The sequence below is a fragment of the Manacus candei genome, unplaced genomic scaffold (assembly GCF_025592945.1).
Source record: "Manacus candei isolate 608988 ecotype Guabito, Panama unplaced genomic scaffold, ASM2559294v1 h1tg000060l, whole genome shotgun sequence".
Classification (NCBI taxonomy): domain Eukaryota; kingdom Metazoa; phylum Chordata; class Aves; order Passeriformes; family Pipridae; genus Manacus; species Manacus candei.
In genome coordinates this window covers 4,846,526-4,873,311 of record NW_026138108.1, presented here as the reverse complement: position 1 = coordinate 4,873,311, position 26,786 = coordinate 4,846,526, and the positions used below count along the sequence as shown (strand labels likewise).

The 26,786-nt window shown below is 46.8% G+C and overlaps 1 protein-coding gene across 4 annotated transcripts; it reads left to right on the top strand.

Annotated features, from left to right (window-relative positions):
- The first annotated feature begins 5,479 nt into the window (after window positions 1–5,479).
- Window positions 5,480–14,600, top strand: INS (insulin). 4 transcript variants are annotated; one of them, XM_051804047.1, is made up of 3 exons: window positions 5,480–5,621; window positions 11,252–11,489; window positions 14,405–14,600. In XM_051804047.1, the coding sequence occupies exons 1-3, from the start codon at window positions 5,601–5,603 to the stop codon at window positions 14,539–14,541; spliced, it is 396 nt and encodes a 131-aa protein (XP_051660007.1). In that variant the 5' UTR covers window positions 5,480–5,600; the 3' UTR covers window positions 14,542–14,600. The 4 variants fall into 4 exon arrangements, with proteins under 4 accessions (XP_051660007.1, XP_051660010.1, XP_051660009.1 ...); XM_051804050.1 differs by lacking the exon at window positions 5,480–5,621 and adding an exon at window positions 10,705–10,769 and having other exon boundaries at window positions 11,281–11,489; XM_051804049.1 differs by lacking the exon at window positions 5,480–5,621 and adding an exon at window positions 10,727–10,775 and having other exon boundaries at window positions 11,286–11,489.
- Window positions 14,601–26,786: the final 12,186 nt, after the last annotated feature.

Below are 26,786 nucleotides of genomic sequence, written 5' to 3'. Positions count from 1 at the left end.
GGACAATGGAGATACCTGTACTCCGCTGGGAGTGGGTGGTTGGTACACAGTATCAGGCCCTTCTGACATTCAAGCAGCTCCCTATCAGTTTACTAAAGAGTCTCCATCTTCCTCAAGCTTATGGACTGGTAGTAATGCTGCCAATTGTGTCCTTGTCTTACCATTCTGCTGGGGAATTTGATTAAATGCCCATCATGGTAAAATTGAATGCCTGACATACAATGGATAAAAGCTAGTGGAGCACATGGTCTAATCAATTTACCACTTAATCCCCTCATAATTCCAAATATGAAGCAGTTTCTCTACTGTTGTGCTTTCTTTCAGTGGCTTTAGCTTACCTACCTTAGGGTCACTTTTTTTTTCATTTTAGCAGCTACAGCAGTTTAATTTGCTGTACCCATCTACCCCCGGACAGCACTTGTAGTCTTTGTGGGATATGTGCTATTCTCAACTTTTCTTTCTTTTCCCGTTTGCCAATATCATCCCTGAAATCATATTCCTGTGATGACTCCTGATCTAGTTCTCTCCACCACTTTCTGCTACTCCAGCAGTTATTTTTAATTTTTGCATCCCAATCTGCTCTTGCAAGTGCCTAATTTAACTTTGCGTTTTACTATGATCAGGTCCCTTTCGAGCTCTCCCTTGCTCCAGGGCAAATCGCTGCACTATATATGTTAATATCTCTCTTTACTTCTGTAGTTTTTCTTTCTCTTTTTCTAAATTCCTCTGATTCTTTAACTGCCATTGCACATCCTTATTGCCTTTTTGGGCCACTAGATGGTATTCCTTTTCTAAAGACAAACTTACTTAAAGTCACTCGATAGACTCTTTTAAAACACAAATGTTGCCTTGGTACAGATTATTGCTGCTTCCCATAGCAGTCCCACTATTAGAGGCGGTGCATCCCTGAGTCTCTTCATCCACTCTCCCATATCAGGGAACATTTGGTCTCTATCACCCATCAGCTTCCTGTGGGCTGGAGAGGCGCCCACAGCCCTTGCTGTAATCTCTGATATTGTTGGGATTTCCTGTAACCCTCCAGTATTCCTGTTTTCAGGCTTTTTCCTGAGTTGTCTTGGATTTTTCCCATGCTTTCAATTTTGTCTTAAGGTATCCCTTAAGTATTGTGCACAAGGCTGGTTAGATTTGTAGACTTGCCTTGAACAAGATCATAGAATCATAGAATGGTTTGAGTTGGAAAGGACCCTAAACATCATTTTAGTTCCAACCCCTCTGCCATGGGCAGGGACAGTTTTCACTAGATCAGGTTGCTCCGAGCTCTATCCAGCCTGGCCTTTAGATTGCTCAGAGAAAAAGACTCTGAGGATCTACCCAGTCACACCCTCCACCAAAAGATGTTATGAATTCCCTTTTCCTGACAGTGGAGCAGATTTGTAGGACTATGTGGCTGCTTAGAGTTAAGCACGAGCTCAAGTCCTTTGGCAGGTCACTGAAACCTTCATGCCATTTCCCCAGAACTCACCAAACACGACTGCAAGCTCTATAAAAAGTGACTGGGCAAAGCCAATGTGATGGGTCAGCCCGAGTTGAACGCTCCCATAAATGAAGCATGGGCTGGCGAGGGAGGAAGAAAGGAAAGAAGCCTTCCTCAGAGCCAGGCCCCACCGTACTCTCTGGTGTGTGCGTGTCGCAGTGCCTCGCTGAGCGGTCTCGCTGTTGTTGCTGCTGCTGCCGTGGGTGGATATCTGTCTGTCTCTCTGTGTAAAGAAATATGAAACAGAATTATTTTTCATTTTGGAATTGTGCTGCTGCTGACACGATATTGAGAATAAAGAAATATATTTCTGGCCTAGCATCCTGAGTTTGGCTCTTGCATCCTTCTTCTGTCCAGATTCAAGTCAGCTGCCTTGCCTACGGGCAGTGTGCAAAATCGAACTTGGGGAATGTTATGGTGGAAGACCTTCAACTTGCACTCAGGCAAAATGTTTACTTGGGGGTGGAACATGCTCCCATCTTTGCAGATGAGATGATCTAAGCCTTTCTTTGGCAGGATATTACCAATTGCACAATTATGCATGAAACAGTAGTTGGGATGTCTCTTTTAAACAGTAAAACTCCAGGGGACTCGCCTTCACTACGTGCATTCTCTCCCAGCATTTCTCACTATTCCTGTTCAGTTCCAGCGGTGCCAGCCAAGTAGGGGTGCTGGTGTATTCCTTGTGTGCTACTCCAGAGTTATGTTTAAGGAAACTAATTCCAGTCACTACTGCAAGCTTCGTTTTTACATGGAAACCCTGTTCTTCCTCTGCTTAAAATTCTTTCCAGAATCATGGACAGAGGTGGATTAATATATTGCCAACACACATCTGGACCATGCACCCAGGCACCCCAGCGTACTCTGAGAGGGAGTTGCCTAATTTAGGACTTGTAAGGATACCCTGTATCTTCACAGTGCTCATTAAAATGTTACAGCTGTAATGAATTCAACTTCATGACATGTTTCGGAGGTAGAAGAGTGCTCTTGTCCCTGTAAAAAGCTGACAGATAAAAGGAGGTAGAGAACCAGAGACTCAGACCAGGCACAGAGCCGGAAAAGTAATTACATGCCTAAACAGCTTTGGGAAGAAGTGTCTAAGTGGCAGATCTGGGGCTTGAACCTCTGTCAGCCCCCTCAGGACCAAATCTTTCTTCTTGTGCTGTGGTGGTACGGATCAGAAGAACTCAATTATTTACAAATCCTGTAGCTGCAGGTATGCGCACACACACGCACCGCCTCCCCGGAGAGGGGAATTGATTCGGATAAGGCTACGTCTGACCTGAGCTGTCATTCGTACTGCTAATCCGGCTCAAATCAGGCTTGTTTTTTTCCCCAGGGACCAGAAAGGGTACTGCACTTTCCACTGCAAGGAGTTTGTTTTCAGTTTTCCAATACTTGTTCATTACAATGTTTGCAAAAATACTAGGTTTTCTAGGGGGAAAGATGATCTTTGACATTTTTCTGGCACAGCTGAAAGCAGAAAGTATCTGAAATGCCTTGAAAACTGATCAGGAAGTTTGTTTGGGGGTTGTTTGTTTTGTTTTGTTTTGGTTTGGTTTTGGTGGTGATTTTTGTTTTGTTTTGTTCTAGTTTTGTTGTTGTTTTTAACTGAATAGAGATGTTTGCAAAGATTAGGTAAGGGATTAAAAACCCTATGTGTCTCCACCCCAGAGGTGCTACTGTAGCCTTGCAGTACTCTCATTGTGCAGCTGATAGGGTTGGTGGTGGCAGGTCAATAAAATAAGAATTTTGAGATTAGATGTTTTTGAGTCTAACAAGTGCTGTGCTCCAAATGAATGAGGGATTCTTTGTATCTCTCTTAACCAGTTCATTCTGAACATCTTGTATAAGGTGTGTATCACTCAGGAGCAGCTGTAGCACATGCACTTATTGCCTTCTGCACAGCAAACCTCCCAAACCCATGCTCATCCCAAGAGGGATGGGACCCTCAAAGATTCCTTGTGCATCCCCTCCAGAGGGGGAGATGCTCTACTCCAGAGCTGCAGAGGGTTTGGGTCTCAATCTAAATTTCCGCAAATCCACAAAACTCTCCAGCTCCAACCAGCCACTGTCACGTGTTTCTGTGAACATTTGATGTTCAGAGATTCAGCTTGGGACGAAGCAACTGCTTTTCAAACTCATAATACATAGATTTGAATTAGACCTGAACTACAACAATGCAAGACTGGACAAGATAAGTGATGAACCCCAGTGCCTGATGGGTGCAAGGCCCATCTTGGAGGGATAATGATGCAAACCCCATTTTTTTTACTCCTGACATTAGTTCTACTTGATCTCTTTGTGATTATTTTCTCTGGGCACAGCAGGGTGAATTGATCTACAAAATATTTTTAGGGATGGTGGAGGATTGTCTTGCACAGATACTTCAATGCAACAATTGTTATCCAGGACTACCAGAGAAAAACAGGGTGGGGTAAGGGAGTTGTTCATTTTCCTTCCACTAAGGTCAGCCTTAAATAACTCTCCCACCTCCCTCAGAGGCTGAGACAAGATAATAAGGACAAAAATGTCAAGTAAAGCACGGGGCCCCTCTATTTACAGCAAAGGCCAAATCGCTAACCAACAGATCGGAGCTTGCTTTCTAAACACCGATAAGCGGCAACTTTGAATTAACAGCTCCGGTTCCTCTGCTGCTGTAAATCAGCCTGACCCTGACTGCCCGCAGCACCCCAGTGCCTCCCCCCGGCCAGGGGCTCCCCCAGCAGCAGGGGGGGGTTGCAGAGGTGGGCTTAACCCTCCCGGCCCCCGGAGATCGCTGTGCCTGGCTCCAAACAGCCCCCCTCCTTCCCCTCCCCAGCCCCCTATCACTAACAAGCCTTATCAGTAGGATTTACACCTCCTTGTCTAGGAACCCGTAGGAAAGCCTACGGACTAGTTACCGATGTGCATCCAAATCCTTAAAGTAGCTTTAAGTGCTCAAAACAATCCACTTACCCAGAGATAATTAATTATATCAGACCTGGGAGTCCCCATATGCCTTGGCAGGGCAGACCAGACCACTCTACAGCGGGGCCTGACCAACCACAAGCACAAAAGGGGGCAGCCCTTCTTCAAGTGCTTGGCACCTCGTGGCCCCAGCAGAGAATCCCAGGAGTGAGGAATGACCAGTGTAGCTGACTATAATGCCAGGAAGATGGATGCCTGGGAGCAACCAATAGTGAGCTGAGTTTTATTCACTGCCAGATGCCATGCTAGGAAAGGTCCTTTGGCACAGAGCTGTGCTGGTTGGTGAAACACCAACTCCCACATGGATGACTCTGTGAGAGTGAGGGAAAAGGAGGAAAAAACCCACATTTCTTGTCTCACGTCCCAGTCCAGCTGGAGGAACCTAAAGTGTTAAAGGAACAAGCAGCACCTCCAGATGTCCTGGAGAAAAGTGGGTCTTCAGGGCAGCGGTATCAGGGCAGCCCTAGCCAAAATCTCCAAGAGCACCCTAATAGCAGAACAGGGTTTTTTAAAGTACAGTTTCTTCTAGAAAATGGGGTCTCAAAGCTTCACATTTAAACTCAGCAGAAAGCGTGGTGCGAGAATGACTACGTCACTCCTCAATGTCCTCCTACGGTATCATTTGCAGACCCCAATTTTATCACTGGGGAAACTGTGGCATATGTCCAGCTGCAGAGATGAGCAGTGGAAAAAACCACAGAAGTATGTGACACAATAATTTATTTTCAATCCATGAGACCACTTTACGGCAGGGACACGTACAGTCTGAGCCAGCCATTCCTTCATTTTTTTGCCTTTCTCTCCTTGTCTGCTTGCCACCTCAGCTGCTCACAGCACTCAGTTATAGCACCCATCACTTTCTGCTATGCCTGCTGGTCTCTGGTGGCCTGCCCGTGCTTTCCAGCATTGTGACCAAGGACCAGGTCATTCTTTCCTCTCTTCTACCAAAGGCTTTCCAGGGCCGAGGTGTACCTGTGATGTCACCTCCATTGAAGCTATGGCAGTGGCACCATGAGATTTTAGTGCCTACAATTGTGGACACTGGAGAAAACTCCCTGATGGACTCAACAGCCCCTTTCATGGTTGTTTCTTGAGAACTGGGTCAAGATCCTCTCTGGTTGTGCCCAGGGACTTGATGACACAAAGGACAGACATGGTATCAGTGCTGAAAATGTGTATTTTTAGATTGGTGCTGATCAGGCTACTTTTCCAGTGCTTCTCCACTCTGTAGAAGTTATTTGTTACTTTTGTTGCTCAGTACTTGTCCTCTAGCAGGGTGTCATCACCTCTTCTAATGTTTCTCCATCTATGCCAAGTATTACTTTTGGGCCATTAATAGCCACAGTTTTCATCTTCTCATCATTGATAAACAAACTAATTTGTTCTGCTGCGTCTGCTAATAGCTGTGTCTAGGAACTATTAACAGCTCTTAGGTGCTATTTCCTTCTTTACCTTCTCAGAAAATATGTGTCCGGTAATATTTTCGTGGGGTTAAAAGGAGCTTAGCTGTTTTTTCCATCTCTATTTATAACCTTGCATATGCTTGTCCAAGGAAAGATTTCGGGAGCTTTACTTTAGATTTCATTTAATTTGGTCTAGTTTGCTTGGGTATTTGTGTAGAGGTTTGAGCCTGCAGAGGCCAGGGGGGCTTCAGCAAGGTGCAGCCAAACTCATTTGCAGGTTCTGTGGTGTCTGGTGAGCTGGGATTGCCAAAGATCATCATTTCCCTGCCAAGAGGCTTGATGTGCCAGAGGGTAGCCAGAGGGTTTGAGTCACAGCAGGCTGCAGCACACCTGGTAATCTCCCTTGTTCTCTGATGAGAGCTACGGGCTCTTTGGAATTGCTCCCTGAAGCATCTTCTACCAATGAGCTGTATCTCCAGAGGTGGGACTGTACTCACAACCCTCTCTGCACTTCACAGGTAACCCAAAGGTGATGGAAACTGATGGGTCAGACCTGGTTGGTTACACTGGGCTTCAGGATACACCCTTTGTATTATGAATCCATCCTTTTTGCTCTAAGCAGCAGGATAATGTCCCTAGTCTGTAAGAGCCTGGACAATTGTGAAATCCAGTCTGGCGGGAGCATCTCCCTTGACCCTGGTGGCTGGTGGGGCAATGGGGACATCTCACATGCCCTGCACCCAGGCATCCACCCAGATTAGTTTATAGAAGCAGCAGAGATTACGTGTATCCCAGTGAGCATCCCCCTTGTCTGCTTGCACAATGCCCTGTTTGAAGCAAGGGCATCTCTCATTGTGTGACTCCAGATAAGCCAAACCTCACCCTTTGCTGTAGCAGCTTCCTCTCCCCCTGAGGCCATGTTGGCTGCCTCCACTGCCGCATAACTTTGCAGATATCTCAGGATTTGGTTGCAAGTATTCCCAGGATTAATCACCCTCTTTGGCGCCACGTTCACCTTCCTACCCTTCATCTTGCACCAGTGCCACTGATGGGGTGGCTGCACTCTGCTGCTGCACATGTGCTTGGACACACTGATGGGAGCAGAGCATCTGGAAACCACCTCTCCCCGCCATGTCACCAGCTGTGGCTGCATCCTGCATAGGGAGGGGAACAAAGCCTGGAGGGCACAACTGCTGGTCCCTTTTCCCTGTGCTGAGTGAAAGGCTGTAGCTAAAATGGCCCATGTACTTGGATGCATTGTCCCAGCTACACACCCCCACTGCTACCAGTGGCCATACTGAGATGCCCAGCCCAGGGGCTGGTCACCCCCAAAAGCTGCTCTTGGGAATGCAGATCCCTCAGGGTGACTTGGGGCCACGCTTTGGCAGGCTGATGGCACAGCACAGCTGTGAATTGGGGCTGTTTGCTTCACAACCCACTGAATTCACCATTCAGGGAAGAGAAGCCATGCAGTCATTGCTGTGTGGCTCTCTGCTAATCTTTTGGGGCAACACATAGCAGGCATGGGAAGAACAGTCCTGGTGGTGGCTGCTGAGTACCAGAGCAGCAATGGGGATGTGGGTGGCATTTTGGGGTCCCTGGGTGCTCTCCGAGAACTTGCTTGCCTCCTGACCTTTGCTGTCACTAAAACTTTCACAAACTTGTAATAGTTAACTATTTCTCCCGTAATGGGCTTGTTATTTTTTCAGGACAGGGTTTGAAAATGTGAGACATCTACAGTAGTAAAGATTTTATTGTGCTCTCAACAGACTGTAAAACTTGATTCCATGACACTGGGGATTGCCTAAATCTTGTTCCCACTGATGCAACTACTTGGGGTCGGGGGTATGTGGGGGAAGGAGGTGGCTTCAAGTCACGTCTGGAGGTGGTTTAGCATGAAGGGCAGGAGCAACCCACTCCCACCCGGATGCTCCCACCCTTCAGCCAAATGAGCCCGATGTGGACCTGAGGATCTGGGGAGGTCGCAGGAGGCATGCATAGCTGAAACAATGGGTGAGTGCTTGGCTCATCATTGCCTAATCACATGAAAATCATGGGGAAGCCCAGCCTGGAAAGAATAAGCTGAGATTTTTCAGGAGAAAAAGCTTTTCCATCTAGAAATGGGCTCCCCTCTTGGCCCCCTCTCTCACTTCACTGCTGACATGGGAGCTTTCTCTCTAAGACAAAACTTTCCACAGTTTATATCCATTTTATATCCATTTATATCACTACTAGCATTTTTCTTATTCCAAAGGACCATTTATGGTAAGAAAATACATTTTCCAATAAATAATCAAAGTGATCGTATTTTGGAAGAGGAAAAAAATCAAAGTAGAAAACTTCTGCAAAAAAAATTTGGCCTGTGCTGAGGACTGAGCCAGCATGATATCTTTTTGCCCTGCAATAAATCTTCTGGCTTATTTCTGTACCCAAACTACAAGGAGACAAGAGGAATTCCTCAACGCTCGGGTACAGTCAGCCCTTCCCCTGCTGCGGCACGCTGCAGAAATGCCACAAGCTTTTTGAAGCTAACTCCAGGATTTGGTTAACCAAGAGTAAGAGAAGTAACAGACTGATAGCATGGCACTTACAAAACAAAATAACACAGCTTTTTTTGCTACATCACTGGTGTAAGCCTCAGGAAAAGGGAAGAGTCCAGCAGGGAAGTTGCCTAGAAGGGAGACAATAGTGAATAGAGGAGCCTTCTTACAAAGTCCCTCTGTCAATAAAATGTGCTTTCAAGTGACCTCAGGTAACATTCAAAAGTGCAAGAAGGAAAACCCTAAATTGCAAATCTCGGCATGTGATTAACCTGGGGAACACCCTGCTCTGGAGCCTTTCCAAAGCAATCACTGGACTGAGGTCCATTGGGCCTCACACCGTGTGATGACTGCAGGAAAATGATCGCCAAGGGGATCTGTAGGGCAATTCTTCAAGTTGTCCTCTTCGTGTGAGATGCCAGCTGCAGAGTCCCTCCTCTGGAGAAAGCATGAGTCACACAAGACTTCTGCTCCTGGCTATGACAGCCTACTTCAAGTGGGGTAAAATGCCAGGTTTTATCCTTTGTAACTGCTAATTCCCCATCTTTTCCCAGTAAAAAGAAGGTCCAAGTGAATTCTCTGAACTTATATCTTGCTGAAACCTGAGCCCCTCTTCATGGATATACCTCTAGGTCATTCAAGTACATCCAATATCTTTTTTGAGGGGAAGAGAGATAGTGTTACACATTGTGCAGAAGTGCTATTAACTGTAGTTGGGCATCACAACTTGGATTTATTAGCAGGAGGCTGAAAGACCTACATGGCAGGGGATGTAACTGATAACCTTGTCTTGCATCCATTTGAGCAAATGGGTCCCCTCCCTGAGCGCTCATCAGAGATTTAGTGCCTCTCATGAGCCTTTTTGCAGTCACAGTCATTTAGCAAACATATGATACTTCACACTCAAAGGGGCATATGGGACTTCCTACCTCCTAGATGCTGATGGATGGAATTGCTTTGGCTACTCAAGAAATCAAAGCTCTGATTCGAGTTTTGAGGCACTGTGCTGATTTCAGTGAACTTCCTTCTGATTTATGCTGTGTATGAAGAATCAGGCTTATTCTAAGGTAAACAAGCAACACAGTTCAAACAAATGAAAATGTCTCCTACTCAGTTGTGCTGAGCATTTGTCTCAAAATTTGGAGCAATGGGAAGTTTGAGGATGATCTCATCCCCAGCATTTAAAATGGGCCTTCTCAGGAAGAAAGAAAAAAAAAAAAGAAAGCAAAAGAAAACATCCTTTAAGCAGAAAGAGGTACAAGCTTGGTATTGTGGCAGAAAAATTGAGCACAGAGGTACCCCAAAATTGGATAATGTTGTGAAAAAGAGAGAGCTAGATCTGTTGCCAAAATCAGATCCATAAAAGCCAGTGGGCCACTCCTGGACCACCATCTCCTATTAAAAGCAAATTTACCAGCCAGAATGGACTAATTAGATATTTTCTGGTTTTCACTGGGCTTTGCCAGAAATATTTCTTTGTAGTAAAGACACCATTTTGGGCACAGCCCCAGAGAGAAGAGCTAAGATGCTGAGAACTCTCACCTGCAAATGACAGAGACTGAATCTTTGCTCTGCTTAATCCCAAACATAAATTTGAAGGGGCAAGCGAAAGAGGGGACCTCCCTTTCAGCAGGAGAAGGTGGAAAGGCTCACTTTTTTTCCACATATACAATTTCAAATGCTCAAACTCTGGCCCTGAGCTGAGCCAAAATGATGATCTAAGGTCTCCTGCAAAATGCAAACGTCATTCCTCCCCCTGCCCAAGCTGTGGACACGTGTTTTTCGCTGTGGACTGCATGGCCAATGAGTGGGGACACCGATAGCCTCAGCTCAATAATGTGTTTTCCTTCTTTTAACACCTGACAGTAGCATGATTTCACCAATAACTTGGTCCCATTGCTGCACACTTTCCAAGGTAATATAAATCAAACAGATTAACATGTTTGCTTTTAATTTTACATTTTAGAAACAGATGTTGAGCCACCTCAATGCCAACAGTGTCTATTACCAGCATTAGTGTCATCAGTAATCATTGCAGCTGTAATAGCATCATTATCTCCTGCTAAAAGGGTCACTGATGGCTTCAGGAAGAGAAAACAGGTTGGACTAAATGAGATGGAAACTGCAAACTCTTGCTTCTGTCCTAACATGCATAAAGACCTGTGGATGTTACGCAGAGGGAAATTAATTTGCACAAGTAGCAAAAATTTTGGCTAGAGTGTCATCAAGGAGGTGGGACTCATAGCTCTTGTGTCACTTGGGCTAACGTAAAGAGTATAAATATGGGAACAAGCGAATGGGGATATTACTACCAATCATCATCTCTCAGAGCAAACGTCTCTCCACCTTTTGCTGCCACCTCTTTGGGTAAGTCAGATTGCCTCCCTTTTAGCTTCCACCTGTTTAGCAGAGCTGTTTTCTTAAGTTGATGTAACTGGCTCCTTGGCCCAAGAAAATGAGGTCTCCTCAGGCCTTTGAGCACATTGTGCTGGTTTGGGGCCGTCATGAATTACAAACCCTTCTGATTTGGCAGAGAGGGTTTTTCCTCTGAAAGTGTCTGCTGATCTTCCCTCTCCTGGGTATGTATGCTATAGGGCTTGGTGGGATGGTTCTTCAGCCTAATTTGGCCTTTTGAGACAAAACGGCAGGGAGATGAAGAGTGATGTGAACATGTGGATGGAGATGGATTTATGGTTATAACCATTAGTCATTTACTGTGACTTGCAAAGCCTGATGCAGAAAACTCTCCTCTCAAGCTAGTGCATGTTTAGAAGGTACATCTCCTGCTTTGGTCTCATTTCCATGCCAAAGGATCTTGATTACAACCTAATTTTTCCTCCTAGACCTCCCTGTGTCTCCTCTGGCTCTTAACCTTAGGCCTCACCCTGCTCACCATGGCTCTCTGGATCCGATCGCTGCCTCTTCTGGCCCTTCTCGCTCTTTCCGGACCTGGGACCAGCCACGGGGCTGCCAACCAGCACCTCTGTGGCTCCCACTTGGTGGAGGCTCTCTACCTGGTGTGTGGAGAGCGGGGTTTCTTCTACTACCCCAAAGCACGACGGGATGTTGAGCAGCCTCTGGGTAAGTCAGGCTGACTGTGAAAGCAATCTATACTAAGTGATGTGAAATGCAACAACTGCCTGTCTTTGACAGTGACACCAGGAATGTCCTTGGTGGGGAATGCCAGGAATACCTTTGGCATACCAGCAGCATCACGTTGCCAGTGAAAAGCTCTTCAAGCTAAAAAGGCAGATGAGAGGGCAGGTAGGGAAAGAGGATTTATGAGACAAAAGGAATTGTGCCTGATAGCTCAAACTCATCTATTTCTTTGTGCAGCCATTACACTGGCCTGGGCGTATTCGTAGAATATAAAGGTGGAAGGAACTCAAGAGGCCTCCATCTGCCCCAAGACAGGATCAGTTGTCCCCATTCTATTCCTTACCCATGCTTGCCTAGTATGTTCATAAAAACCTCCAGAGAGAAAGCTTCTTCTGCATCTGAAACTGCCTGTTCCCTAGTTTAACTGACCTTCTTCTTGAGTGTTTCTTCCCAATATCTAACCTGAACATCCCATGCTATAAATTATTTCTTGTCTTCTCAGTAGCGGACATGGGGAAGAGTCTACTCCTTTCTTCTTTATGACTGCTTTTCAAAATATTTAAAAACTGTCCTCATGTCTAGTTTTAACCTGTCCTCAGCTACACAACCCTACTACCTTCTTAGGTCATATTTCCTAGATCTCTAACCATGCAAGTTGTTCTGCATTTGTCCACATCCTTACTGACTGGTGGGGCCTGGAGAAGAACATTGGATCCTAGCTGAGATTTCGACAGCGCCACGTAGAGTGATTAGACTGGAAGAATAATATTTCAAGTTTCACACCTTGATCCTGTCTACACAGGCACTTTGCCTTTTTCAAAGTAGCGCTGCATTTTCCATTGATAGTGACTGCTGTCTCCCTGGGATATCTTGGCCCTTCCTTCGGTGGCTTAGCAGTCCTTGAAGGTTTGCTACCACAGTACCTGTCCTGAATGTGCAACACAGTCTCACTGCCTACCTTTAGTGTCTTTCCTGTTGCTTACTGAACTCATTTTTCCGTGTTTCAATAATTTCAAATGTAAATTTGAGTACTAATCTTGCCCTTCAAGAGGCATTTTATCATGTCTTTTATTTCATGGTGGCAAAATGCTGGTGGAGCTGCTTTAGTTCCCCCTCCTTAGGATTCCTGAGCCATTGATGAGTGCAAGAGCAAGGACTCAGGACAAGACAGCCCTGCCAGCACCCCCAGCAGTGCTGGGTCACTGCCCCTGGTCGAGCACGTGGTGTCTGTATGGCAATGCAGGTGGGATGAGGCAGTCCAGAGATCTGGCCTTCAGCATGGTGTTTGTATCTAGATAGGGCCAGGACCTGTAATGGTCCAGCTGTAATGCAAAGGTCATCTCTCCTGGACATGGGTACCTGTGGCTCCTCAGCTCTGGCTCCTCTATAAACCCGGCAACACAATCTTTATTCTGTCTTCCAAGCTACTAATGAAGACTGTGAATAGATGCAGAAGAGACCCCTGCCAAACACATCCATTTCACCCCTCTCATTTCAAGATGGACCATTACTTAACCTCCCCTCACTACAATACCTCTCTCCCATCATTTCTCTTCTCATCACATACTGTTTTCATTGGTATCCAATTCCTTCTCCTGTGTATGTAACTATCCTGTGAAATAGTCTTAGAGGTATTTGTAAGGTGAAACCAGGTAATGTCATAGCAGAGGGTTTGCCATGATTTGTTTAGAGTGCCCAGTTGTGATGTTATTTGCTCTGTTCTCTGATTATTTATTTCTGAAGACCATCACAAAGGGGTTAGAAATTTCATTGGCCAAATTCCCTAAATACTGTACAGAGAATTTGATCAGGCTAAACAGATTGCAAGTATTTGAGGACTTTCTACCTCTTTTTCCAGGACTTTTGCCTGAGCCACCACCTCTTTGTCACACAAACTGGTTGTGTTTACAATCTACTCACAGCTGGTTTGAAGGATGAAAACAAGTAAATTACAAAACATTGACTAGCTATTTCCTCTTCTGCTTAATGCTGGACCAAATCTTCTCTAAATTCCCCTCCTAGCACACTAGCATAATGATTTCATGTTCCTCTTGTGCCTTGTTCATTGTATCACGCTTTGGGGGCTTGGGGATTTTGCATCCTGTGCTGTACTTTCATATTGCCCTAGAAACCACATCTCATTCTTGCTTTCCAGGCATTTTCTCTTTGTTGTTAGGGGCTCTTTTCTTCCTGCAGGAAAAAAATCAGTGATTTATTTGCCATTTTTCATATTTTCATTGTGCAACTAAAACCTGAACAGATCTGTGCACACGTTTTCAAGTTCTCTCCAGTAAATAAGACATTCTGTTGAGTTTTATCTGTGTCCAAATACCCTAATTTATCATTGCTTCTAAAACTTACCCCCAGCTGTGAACAGGGACACACACAAATGCTTTTGCCATTGGCTTGGGGCTATATCCAGGCAGCCGACTGGAGCAGGCTGTTCAGGAACAACTGGGAAATTCACCCAGGTTCAGGACTGGACTGTCACAGCAATTCTATGGACAATCCCAAGGGGGGCTGCAGTCCCAAACAATTCATCCCTGTAGAGCAGATCATCCCATTTTATCATCTTATTTACTAGCTGCTCACCCCAGGGAAGATGCAGACTTTCTCTTCTTCTCCAAACACCTTCCTCAATAAAGCCCTTGTGTTCCTTTGTCCTTCACTCTGCTGATATCCATTCATCTTGGCACATTCTGAACACCACAGGATTATTTTGGAAGAGGAAACAGGGACCTGAAGGTGCTCCAACCATCATCAACCTGGGGAAACCTTTGCAATGTCCTTCCTTAAGCTTAACAATCTGGTGTCTGCTAAGGGGGGGTCTGCAGGGCTCAGCAGTGAGGCCTGATGCTGTGTGATGTCCCTCAGCTTCTCTTTTTCTTCCCTGGCAGTGAGCGGTCCCTTGCATGGTGAGGTGGGAGAGCTGCCCTTCCAGCAGGAGGAGTTTGAGAAAGTGAAGAGAGGGATTGTTGAGCAATGCTGCCACAACACATGCTCCCTCTACCAACTGGAAAACTACTGCAACTAGTGGTGAGGCTGGCAGTGGGGAGCTCGCAGGCCACAGGTAGAAACACGCACTTATGCTACTGCACCTTCAAAGCAATTGAATAAATGTTGTGATCTATTGGAAGGACTGTGCTGGTTCATGTGTCTGTGTCATGGGGAGGGGGCCACTGGCGTCTCCTTTAGGGTGTCAGTGTCCACGCTTGGGTAAGGCAGTTTTACAAGGTCCTGGAGCCAGGCATCGCTTCACGCTATCCCTCTGCCATACAACCCTGAGGTTAGCTCTGGGGGTTAGAGCATGGTGCAAATAACACCATGGTCGTGGGTTGGATTCCTGTATGGGCCATTCACTTAAGAGTTGGACTTGATGATCCTTGTGAGACCATTCCAACTCAGAATATCCTGTGTTTGTGTGAAATGAACTCCATGGGAATGAGGGAGGAGGGATATTACGCAGCATCGGAGTAGGTGCGCCAAGCATCTGGTACCCCCAGTGCTTGGGACAAAGAGGAGAAGGCAGAGAGGTTTGAACAAGACTTCCCTCGCTAGGGAAACATCACAGGGGAATATCTGGGACAATGCCATACTGATCATCTTCCTGCAGCTCACAGCACAAGTATAGCCAGGCAGCTGGGAGACTGAACTTCCTCAGCTACATAATGGAAACAGTACAGATTAAGCAAAGAATTAATCACCTGTTAACTGTACTTCGAAAAACCATGGATGACCACCATGGCCAATTCAGAAAATGTATCCAGTTCCCCGTTCTGCTTGTGGAAGGCCCAGGCAGAGTCCCAGCTGTGGGATGTGCTTATCGTTCGTAAGTATATGACAAACCATGTACTGAAAGCGGATTCAATCCAAAAGGAATTTTGAGTGAAGTTTTGAGTCTGTTGGCCACATATTGGGCAGTATTCCTGCTCCTATTGCTGCAAATGTTTTTCAAGTATCTGGCCCCACAATCACCACTTTCTGGGAGGAAAACCTGCCACAGCAATGCCAGCTAGCTAGAGTGGCACAGAGTGTAGGGAAGGAGTGTGTTCCCTCTGCCGAGGGACTCCCATGCCAGTCTAGTGAAAGACATGCAGGAGGTCCCTGTGGGATGGGCTCAGCCTGGCAGAGGTGACAGCAGTGGCCAGGGCTGCACTTTGCTGGTAGCAGATTTTGAAAGCTTGTCTGAGAGGAGGCTGTGGTTTTAACAGCCTCTTTTCCCAAACCAGTTCTGACTGCCTCTGGTGGAACTACACAGATGGAAGCTGCCATCTCATCCCTGCCAGGATGTATTACTCCTGCTCCTATCATGAGCACAAAACTGGACCAGCCACTACAAACTGAAACGCTGGAAGAGCAGCTGAAGGAGCTGCTGAAAAGAAGATACAGACATAAAAACAGAAATCAGAAAGCACTTTTGATTCCCTGTTGTGACCTTCTATACAGGTTCCCTTGATGCATCCAAGAGCCCAAGACAGGGGCCTCCTCCTGCAGGTGCCACACCAGTGTTGCTCAGTCAGTCCTGTTCCTCCTGGCCATCCTTCCGTCCCTCTCAATCGCCCTTTCCTCTGGGCCCCAATGAATATTCCCAGCAGCAGAGCTTTCAGCTGTGACAAGCAGCCTCAGGTCAAAATCTTATGGTTATGAAAGCATGGCAAGGTGTTTGCTGTTTCTGAGCTACTTGGCACCCACCAAACCTCACAGTGTATAGCTCCAGTTGTTTCTAAAGGGGACTCACTAGAAGCAATTCTCCTACCTGTCCTGATGCCCCATGAGATCAGGACAGGTGTTTCTACAGTAAAAATGGCAGAGCTATTGCCCCTGAGAAGGCCACAAATATATTTAGGCATGCAGCAAAGTTCCAGCAATCCCAACTATCCATCCATCCACCCACCCCATGGAGATGCTACCCTGCTCCCAAACATGTTCTGGAGGGAAGGTATATTCAAGAGATGTGTTCCTAAAAACCCAAGACTTACTGGAGTCACACAGACTTGTCCTCCATCACCTAGGATTGAGATCCTGCACTCAGAGTTAGGGTTCCATGGAAAGCGAGTGGGTAGAAGCTCTTCTGAAACAAGACTGAGACTTCCTAGTGCAGATCTGAGGCTTCCATCTGTATCTATCTAGCAAAATTGTATAGGTCTGCTGATGAGAAAGGTTGAAGTATGAATACTGGAAGAGAAAGAGGTGGTGTAAGAGGAGCCTTGAGTGCTTGACTGCCGGACTGGTGCTAGCACTTCTCCAAGTGCTGCACAGTGGTGATGGAAACAGATAAAAGAAAAGGGGTATATCCAAGTCTGTGGAGATTCCACTGGCTTCTCTAGGAAGGGGGCACATGGGTCATACCAAGGACAGGTGCAAACCAGAGCAGTCTAGAAATCGTCAGAGATGCATCTTGCATTGCAGAGAGAACCTACATGTGTTCAGAGCTGAAGGACACAGCAGTCATTTGCAGCAAGAACAAGCTCACACAACCATGGTGGTTCTTGCATCTGACCCAGACCTGATTATCTGCTGGCATTGCTGCCCTGGCAGTGATGTTCAGGTGAGGACAGCTCTTCGGAGATGCCCAGCTCATTTCCTGTCCTCTGCCATTGTTTGGTCTGATCTTTTGTTTGTTTGCTTTTTCTGAATGCTCTCAATTAGAACTGGTTGGGAAATTGTAAATGTCACTTTTTCTGCTGGAAAATGTTGATTCATCAAGATCAGCACTGCCTGCAGGACCAGACTGGTTTTAGCAAGGCAGGATTTGAAGGGATGAAGGGACACAGAAGGTTCAGGTGCCTGTTCTTCCTCCTCTGCGTGCAATTACCGAAGTTCACATGCTATCCACCAGGCTCTGGGCTACCCTAGGGTGGACACTTTTCCTTCTGCTGAAAGACTCCAGAAGGTTTCAGCAAACACAAAGTGGGAATTGTTTTGAAATCTTAAAATGGGGCAGGAGCATCCTCTCTTACCCAGCTCGTGTTGCAGTATGATGATTTCTTGGCAGATTTGGATGATAGGTGAGATAGGGGTCTGGACACAGTGTGGGCCCAGCTGGTGATTACCTGGGTCTGGAGCAGAGGAGAGGATGAGGAGCACAAGGAGACCATGATGGACATTCCCCACCATTCCCCTACCCTTGTGTCTCTTGGAAAAAAGAATCAGAAAGTACCTAGATGAAGAAGAGAAGAAAAGGAGGGAGTGGTGACCACCAAGGTCAGGGAAGGACTTTCCTCCCCAAAGCATGAGCTGTCCTGGAGACAAATGGCATACAGTGAGCTACACTGCTCTCCAGTAGGTGCAGAGGAAAATACTGCATCAGTTTTAAAACTGTAGAAAGCCTCAAAATAAAAAAATGTCTACACTTTGCTTTCCAAAAATGAAAATAACATAAATGGGCAGCTCTTCCCTTTTTCAAAGCTGCAGTAAGGTGAAGGCAAAGAAGAACAAAGGTACTTTTCCCTCTTTATCTGGGACCTCAGGGAAGGAAGCCTGGAAGCAACCCTATGCACTTTCCACACTGGAGCAGGTGGCTTCTTGGCTTGCAAACATGATGCTGCTGGCTTGCTGACCCTCTGTTGTGGCAGGGCAGGCATCTTTAGCCCCCTACTCCCCCCAAACTCTAGAATGGGTGCCTTAAGCAGAGTCCTTACCAGTAATCCAGGATGGGATTTCTTTATAAAGCCTCCCTCAAAGCCCTGTGTCCTTGTCCAGGTCATATGCTTCTCTCAGATGTGCTTGGGAGATGCCACATCTTATGAATTCCTGCAGGAGAAGTGACTCAAGGACAGGGAATGCTGCATCCATTGACGTGCCTTCCTGCTCCTCCTCTTTCTGGGGTTTGCACTGTGGTCTTTGGGAAGCAAACTCATTCAGTCCCCTTTACTCTGACTCAGCAGTTGCTTTGAAGTGATTTTTGCAGTTGTGGTGGGGCATCATGCCTGGCTAAAATATCTTGGCTCTGCTACTCTTTCGACAAACTTCCAGAGGTCTCATGCAAGCGGTGGAGGGCAATTTGAAAAGAATGCAAATAGAGGCTTCAGTTCATTCATGCTGCTTGAATAGAGAATAGAAAGCTGAGCCGCAGAGGGGATTGCAAGAAAAATTCTTTGAGCTGCTGAGTTGTTAACACTGCCTAGAAAAGAAAGGACCAAAGTTGCCCCTGTTTGCCGTGTGCATGAACCCTTACCCAAAAGGGCACTGCTCCAGATTTGAGGAAAGGGGAGTGATGCACACACGAGTGGGAATGGAGGGGAGCAATTGCAGGGCACTGACCATTACAGTCCCTGGTGACTGGGTGGCAGATCATGTCCTCGAGGTGGCTGGATGGGCTGTGCTGCTCCGGCTTATCTGGAGAGGAAGGGAAGGTTGCCACTTTCCCGGAGTTAATCTGACTGTATTGTTTCCTTTCCGGGAAACCACAGATAGAGTGCTTTCTATTACTCTGGGAACTCATAGATTTACTTTAAGAAACAGTCAGACTATACCCTGGGCTTTATTTCTTTTTAACAATCTTATCAGCTTTTTAGGAAATTTTAAACCTGCTTACAGCCTCTCTCCTTGTCTGCAGGGTGATTCCTTAATAACTGGCTTGCAGTGATGACTTGAGTTGGAAAGCATGCACTGAGCAGATTCAGTGTTAAGACCTCAAATTCACTCTGATGTAGACCAACCTCACCAAAGACACCTATTTTGAACAAAAATTAGCCATTCTTCCTTCTCCTTTCATTCCGGGCAGGAAGAAAGCTTTAGGTCAGGCTATAAATTGATCTGGAAAGTCACTGCCAGCACATTGTCCCTGGGTGAATTATTCCTGCATGCCATGGGGAGGAAGGAGGCTGTTTTTTTTCCGAGCCCAATGCCAGGCTGGCTCTCACATGCCCTCCCTTCCCCCTCCCCTGTCCCTCCCAGTCCTGTTGGGCAGAGCAGGTAGGATCAGATCCAGGACAATAAGAGGAAGTGAAGCAAACCCATAAGAGAGCACAAGGAAATGATCTGAGCCTCAATCCTTTCCCTCCATCCCCAGTTGGCTTCAGGACTGTCAACAAAAGGTGGACAAATCATTTGAGCTCCTTCAGCCTCCTTTCTGTTGTTGAAAGAGACAGTCAAAATATGGCTTTTTTTTTTTCCTGCCTGGTAAGTGCCAGGATTGCCAGCATCTCCAGGATGTGTATGTTTGCTCACACTGAAATTTTCCATGAATGTGTTCAGATTTTGGAAGCAAATGGATAAGAGAAATAAATTTGGCTTTTGATTTCCAGGTTGTTGTCGTTGGGCTTTGTAATGCTGGTATTTGGCAGTGGGGGTGTTTTACATAACTGCCAACTTCTGAAACGTAACTTTTTGTCAGAAAATAATGCAGCTTCCTCTTTTCTAATCAGAAAATGGGAAATCAAATATAAATGACACCACCCACCCTACTCTGACAATAAACCATTCTGTGGAAGTTTCAATGGAAAAAAATCTACCCTTTTTTCCCCTTATCAGAAACCTCCTCCACTTCAGAGGTTGGGATCCAGTAGGGTCCTGGTTCTGCAGACATGCCTGCCAGCAGATCTTGCACACCCAAGTCTCAAGCTTTTCCTACCTATTTGTGGGGATTTTTAAAACTTATCCCAAATGAATGGTGTCTTAGCCCCTGGGCTTACACTGATTCCAGTGACAAAAGAAAGAAATCACAATGAAGCAGACCGAGACCTAGTAAAAGCACACCGAGGTTGCAAACCACAGCGTGCTCCTCTCCCACTTCTGAAGTTGCTTTTTCAGTATGTCTGTAACCTAAACCTGGCCACTTTTTTCCAAATGCTGACACCTTGTCCTGAAATAATGAATTTCAATCCCAAATGATGAAAAAACTGACCCCATAAAATTCTGATTAAATGCAGACAAAGCAGATGTTACAAAGCAAGTGTCCAGTGTGCATCCCTGTGCATCCATGTGCATTTTCACTGACCAAACCATGAGTGCTTCTCTGCAGTGGAAACAGTGACAGGAAGGGGCCAAGGACACCCTTCAGCTCATGCATCCAGGGTCAGGAGGGAGCACCTGGCTCAGCCTGGCATATGCCAAGCATGTGGGAGGACCACCAAAGATGGAAGTCCCTCTTGGTAAGCACTCCTCCAGCAGCAGCTCCTTTGCTCCTGCAAGATCCCTGACCTTACCTCAAGAACGTCAAGCAGCAATGAACACTGACATAATGCCCATTTTTCCTTTATGATTTTGACTACAGAGCCCGGATATCATTCTCAGGATGCTTGCACTTCTTCACCCCATGGAGTTGTTGCTTTGACTGCCCCATTTTGGCATGCATCCCATTTAGGAACACAGGACTGGGAGCAACTTTCAAGCCATTTGCATTGGACCTTGCTGACCTCACATCACTGCCACCTTCATCTCCAAAAAAGGCTTTTACATTCTGATTTCTTTCTTTAGTCTGTGTGTGGTTTTAGTTTCTGGAACCTTTCCTGAGGAATTCATCCTCTTCTGTTGGGCTTCATAGTCCTCACAACCTGGAAAAGATCCTGAGGTTTCACATATCTGTTCAGAGCAAAGCAATTATCTGTGGCTCTGTCACCAATATAGGAAAACACAAAAATGTTGGGAATCTGTTAAAACCAGATTCCTGCGATGGCATTCCCTTCTCTTGCAGTCCCAGCTGCTGCCAGGGGATGGAGCACAGGTCAACCCACAGCTGGCAGCACCGTCTAGGGCAGGGCACGGTGGCACAGCCACCAGGGACCTGCAAAAATAAGGGAGAAAGACTGGTAAATACAGACCGTGCAAGATGTTGGAGAAAAACTGACTGAAGATGTGACGCTGGAGTTAGACTTTGCACCAAGGCCATGGGACCAACAGAGCTGGGGCAGCAGGGAGATGGCCAGAGCAATGAGAGCAAACTGTCCATTGACTCACAGGCAGCTCCCAGTGATGATGCCTGTGACCTGCAGTGAAGGCATGGCCAGTGACCTGCAGTGAAGATGAGTTGGGTTGCTGCTGCTGCAGCTGGTGCTGCTCTTGCTCTACTCTTTATTAAAAGGTGGTATTTCTTCAAGGAAGATTTAGGTTGCCGTTCTGAATCTCTGCACTCTTGAAGCTGGGACTGCCAGCCTGGCTATCACACCCCAGGGCACCCTCACCACGGGTTCACTTGTTACCCTGAAGTGTACCTCTTCTCTGTATGCTCTGGGGAAACTTAACTTACCTGATATTTCCTCTGATGTAGCAGGTACCTATGGCCTGTTTGGGGCCACATGGGCCTGTGTTTTCAAGTCAAAAATCACCTTTTGAGCAGATCAAGGTTTAGGTCTACAGTAACCTCCTGCTGCAAAGAACCCATGCTGTGCAACAACACCCTGGGCTCTTCTGGCTCACCCTGGCACTGAAGTACTGAAGAGCTCAGATATATGTCCTGAATGGAAACATTACTGTTTCAAAGCTGAGACATCTCCCCACCCAGCATTGCTACGGGGCTTGTGTTCAAATTCTCACTCCCACACATCACACAAGGCATTTCATGGGATCACAGCCCTCCTCCTTGGCCGTGATACAGCTTTGACCAGCCATTCTGCTGCTGGGGACAGCCATTACCCCAGCCGGCGTCTCCTCCCAAGGGATGAGGCCCTAATGGGGGTTATGAAACTATGCTATTGCCAGCAGAGGGAGTGCTCAGAGCTTCGGGATGCATTGGGACAGCTTGGAAAGTGCCGAGAAAATGTATTAAACTCAAGGTCAGAGTGATAGCGTGCTGAAACAAGGGTTCACCTTGGCTCAGCTGCCAGCCTGGTGATGCTCAGCTGTGAGAGGATGGGGAAATGCGATGTGCCATGAACCCCTCTGGAGACCTCTCACACTGGGTGAGCCAGAGATGAGGATCCACAGTGAGGGCCATGCTCAAGCCTCTTAGGTTTGGGTAATTTTGCAGAGACTGCTCTAAGCTGCCGAGTGAAATTCCCCCATTCATTCAGTTCTGGCTTTAGGCTCTTAACTTTGGGCTTTGGGCTTTCCAACTGAAGTAATTGCTGCAACTCAATCAGTAAGGAATCACTTCTATAGCATTTTATTTCCAAAGCAATTTGTACCTCCATCACAACACCAGCTCAGTTGTTGTGCCTCACATTGGTACTGGAGTCAGGGAGCACTCTGTGGATTGGGAGTTGTGGGAAGCTCAGGCTCAGCTCTGCCCGCCAGATGAACATTTTAGGCAGAGTTTCATTTGAATTTAGGCCAAACAGAGCACACACAGCTAATTTGTATAACTTTAGTGAATTAAAGACTTAACATCTGGCAATATCTATAACAGTCTCTTATGTGAGGAAAAGGGTCTAAATTATTCTCTATGAAATGCCTCAGTGGTGGTGGGGCCTCTCCACTCACATACAGTACTAGAAATATAATTAGTTTCACAAATACACATCATCAAAGATTGGTGTCTGGTCCCCTCCTAAATGTGTGGATCCCTCAGGTTTTTAAATTAAGGCACTTCTAGCACCAATGAGCAATTTTGCAACTTATCTCTAAGCAGATCAATAACTAAAGAGACTAATGTAATGAAGTCAGGTGTCTCTGGGATTGTGTTAGGAGAAGCTCATGACGGGATTCTGATGTGGATGAGATAATATCATTAAATCACTTGCAGAGTGAGGTTAGGTAGGGAAAGCCTAGTGCTGAGCATTAGGAAGGTGTTGCGCATGGTGAGCACAACAACTGGCTGATTAACACCCCACATGAAGCCTTTTGCAAGCCTGATAAAATACAATGGGACACATTTTCACTAATAAATACATCAGGGATGAAAGGGAGCTGGGGGAAGAAGCAGAAAAGAGGAGCAGGTATGATCTGACCTGCCTGAAACTTGCCTTTCTACTGGAGAGCAAGGAAGTTCACTCTATTTATCTGAAAAAAAGGTTGAGAGAGACTTGGTTGCAACCAAGACGGTGGTTGCGAGAAGAGTCCTGATGGTGCACAGCGACCAAGTGCCTTACAAGATTTAACGTCTAGAAAGTGGAATTAAGCCCGTCTGTACTGGAGTGGTGTTTGGAGGGCAAGAAGCAATTATTCAGTGGGACAGTTCAGCTATTGACACAGATGATTTGTATAGTTTGAATCAATGTAAGATGACACTTGTTCCTTGGGACCTGGTTGCTCACCCCAACATCAGGTGCTTACTCTAGGAGCAGCTGGGTACAATTCTTTGGCCACAGTGTGTAGAAAGTCCCCCTTTGTCCACTCAAAACCTGTGTCTGAGGCTTCCCATATGCCTGATGCTCTTGCTGGCACCTCAGACCCATAGTCTCTCTTTTCGTTTCAGCCCCTGAGGTGAAATGGGAACATGTAGGAGTGTCAGTGGGGGTGGCGGTGAGTATTTACACCCTACAAAAAGAGCATGTGGGAGTCAGTGGGGAGTGGTGCTATTGCTGTGAGGGGCTCCTCTGCAGGGCATGGATGGGGGCACAGCCATGGGCAGCAAAGATCTCTGTTAGAAAACAACCTTTTTTGCAGCCATACTCCCTTACAGCTGAGATGTGGCAGTGAACCCTGCCACCAGCCCAGGCAGCCTGATGATGTTACTGTTCCCTTCCCAAAGCCAAGATCAAATGAAGAGAATAAATTCATAGGAAGGATTTGTTCCCTCCTCCCTGCACTCACTTTCCAACTAAATCTTCCTCCCTGGTCCAGAGAAATCTCATGCAGCTCTGCAGCAGAAGACACTCTCTGTCCTGCCAACTATGTCATATGCTGTTAGTTGGTCCCAGCTTTTAGATGGAGATGCCTTGACCCAAGACAGCCTGGTATTTCCAGTTTATAGTTACTCAAAATAAATCTGAGAGGAGAGGCAGCACTTGCTTGTGATGTGGGTGACTCCTTCAAAACCTGAGCCTGTCTCATTCACAGTAAAATAGGACTGAGAAGCCTTTGGGAAGATGGGATGGCAAAACCTGTGATGGGTTGGGTGAAGCAATAGGGGGAAAAAGTCAATGCAAAATGGCTCAAGCAGTGATTCATCTGGATTTCTTTTATTATTAGCTCCAAATCAGCAAGAACAACCAAGCTGTCAGCAAGTCCATTTTAGACATAAGCTGCCCTCTAAAGTCAATTTTAGCCTATAATATCCTCCACATGTGCTAATACAAATTCCCTTTTTGACAACACCTGATGGCTGGTGCAGAAGCAGGAGAAAACTTCATTGCCCAGGCTAGTGGGAGTTCTGGTGCGGTGCCTTTCCCCTTGACTACCACATTATGCCTTTGTAACCTGTGCTCCAAACTGTGCTATTTGACTATATCTGAATGCCAGAGAGCGTATCCTCTGGGCAGCCCAGCAGAGACATGGGCTCAGCACTGCACCCTGCTTGGGCACTTGCCAGGGCACAGCAACGTTCAACACACCAGTGCTTTCATGCAGGAAAACCTCCTCAGGGCAGTGGGTCCCCCAGTTTCATCGCAGCACCCTCTCCATCTGTGGGATCCTGGCTTGCATGCTTTGCTTTACCTTCCTGACAAAGTCACAAATGGCAGCATGGCAGCAGAGTTCAGAAATAGCCTTTGAGAGAGGGGGCTGTCTGTCAGAGAGCCCTGGAGCAGCTCATGTTATAAAAAAATGACTGTGACTGGGAGGTTGGTTCCCCACAGCCTGTGCTGTGGCCAAGCCAGACAAGAAGCAAGTGGGAAAGCAGCCGCTGTTTGGGTAAGCACATGGCAGCAGTGTCTTCCCAGGCAGACATCGAACGCTGAAGCCAGGTAGAGCTCAGCCGGGTTGAACCAAGTGAAGTGCTGACACTCCACAGCCCACTGTGTTTGATCTGAGTGGGTCTTAAAGCCTCCTGTACCTCCAGCTCCCACCCCACAGCTGTGGGAGTCCCAGTGCCTGGGGCAGCTGGGTTTGGGATGCAGAGATGCTGCCACCTGTAAGGGAGTTCCATCCACCCTCTGGGCTTAAGAGCTTATGAGGCTCTTGCCCCCATCAGGTGGTCTTGCAAAAGCATCATAGAATCAATCCTGGTGCTGGAAACTGGTGGGCAGAGAGTGGTAAGTCACGGGGGGCCAGCATGTTTGGTAGCTGGAGGCCGCATGGTAGTGGCAGGGAGAAGAGAAGCCCAGATGATGAGAACCACCCTCAAAACCCTCCAAGCATGGCAGAAATCACTTCCAGTGTCCCAACTTTTTGAAGTGGCCTCATGCAGACCATGTAGCTCACTTGCAAACTAGCACCCTTCCCTAGTTCTCACCTCCCATGCTACCCATTAGCCAGGACAATTACTGAAGCTCAAGGACTGGCATTCCATTTTATTGCAGAGATCCAGGGCTGTTTCCACTCTGCTGACCAGAACCTGGCTCCAGCCATTGCTATTCTGGCAGAATCGTGCCCAAAAAAGCATGCTTAATTTAAAATGCAAGTGCCAACATCCCAAGCTGGTTGTTTAGACTAAATGAAAGGTTTTCAGAAAAAAAAATCAGTCTGACTTAAATTCCACCCCCCTTCCCCAGGAGATTACTCCCTATCTGTTTGCCTCCCGAAGGTGGGAGCAAAGGCTTAGCAGTGAGTCATCTTTCACTTTGTATACCCCAACAGTGCTATTACTGCTCTCATGTGGGTCTCTGGGAACGGCGAGGGTGGCGGTGAGTGGGAGAAAGCGGCCATGAAACATCAGCTACTGGAGGGGGTTTGTGCCCCCTGTGGGGGGAGCAGTGAGGCATCCCCAGAAATACTGCCCTCCCCAAAATGGTTCTGGCTTGGGGCAGGCAGGACCCGCTGCCCTACCGAAGTGGGGTCTCAACATGGGATTGGGATGGGAGCTCTTGAAACACCCCAGTGACTCAGACAAATATAAGATGATGCTCATGTGAGATAATTAGGGAGCGAGGGTAGTACTCAGCCTGGCCAACTGAAACTGAAGCCCCTGGGCTGACTCACTGGAAACAGCGAGGTTCACCCAGAAAGGGATACCAAAGCAGCTTCTAAGAATCAGCAGTTGCAGGCACTCATTGTCTCCGATGACAGGAGCTCCGGAGTGGGACCCAGCAGGTCTGGCCTGAAATAACTCCCCACCTCTGACACTAAGGTTTCTTGGAGGGAGAGCAACTTTCCTCTAAAAGGAAAGGGGATGCCTGCTATCCACCGCCAGATTTTTCTCTCTCCTCGTATCACATGTAGATACAAAGGAATTCATTCTATCTCTGTAAAATATCTTTTTTTTTTCCCCTTTGGATTAGGTTAGTGGAGAAGAGGTTGTTCCAGTCTGGCACCTCCTGTGGTTACTGTGCTTGTTTTGACTAAAAAACACCCGTGTGATCT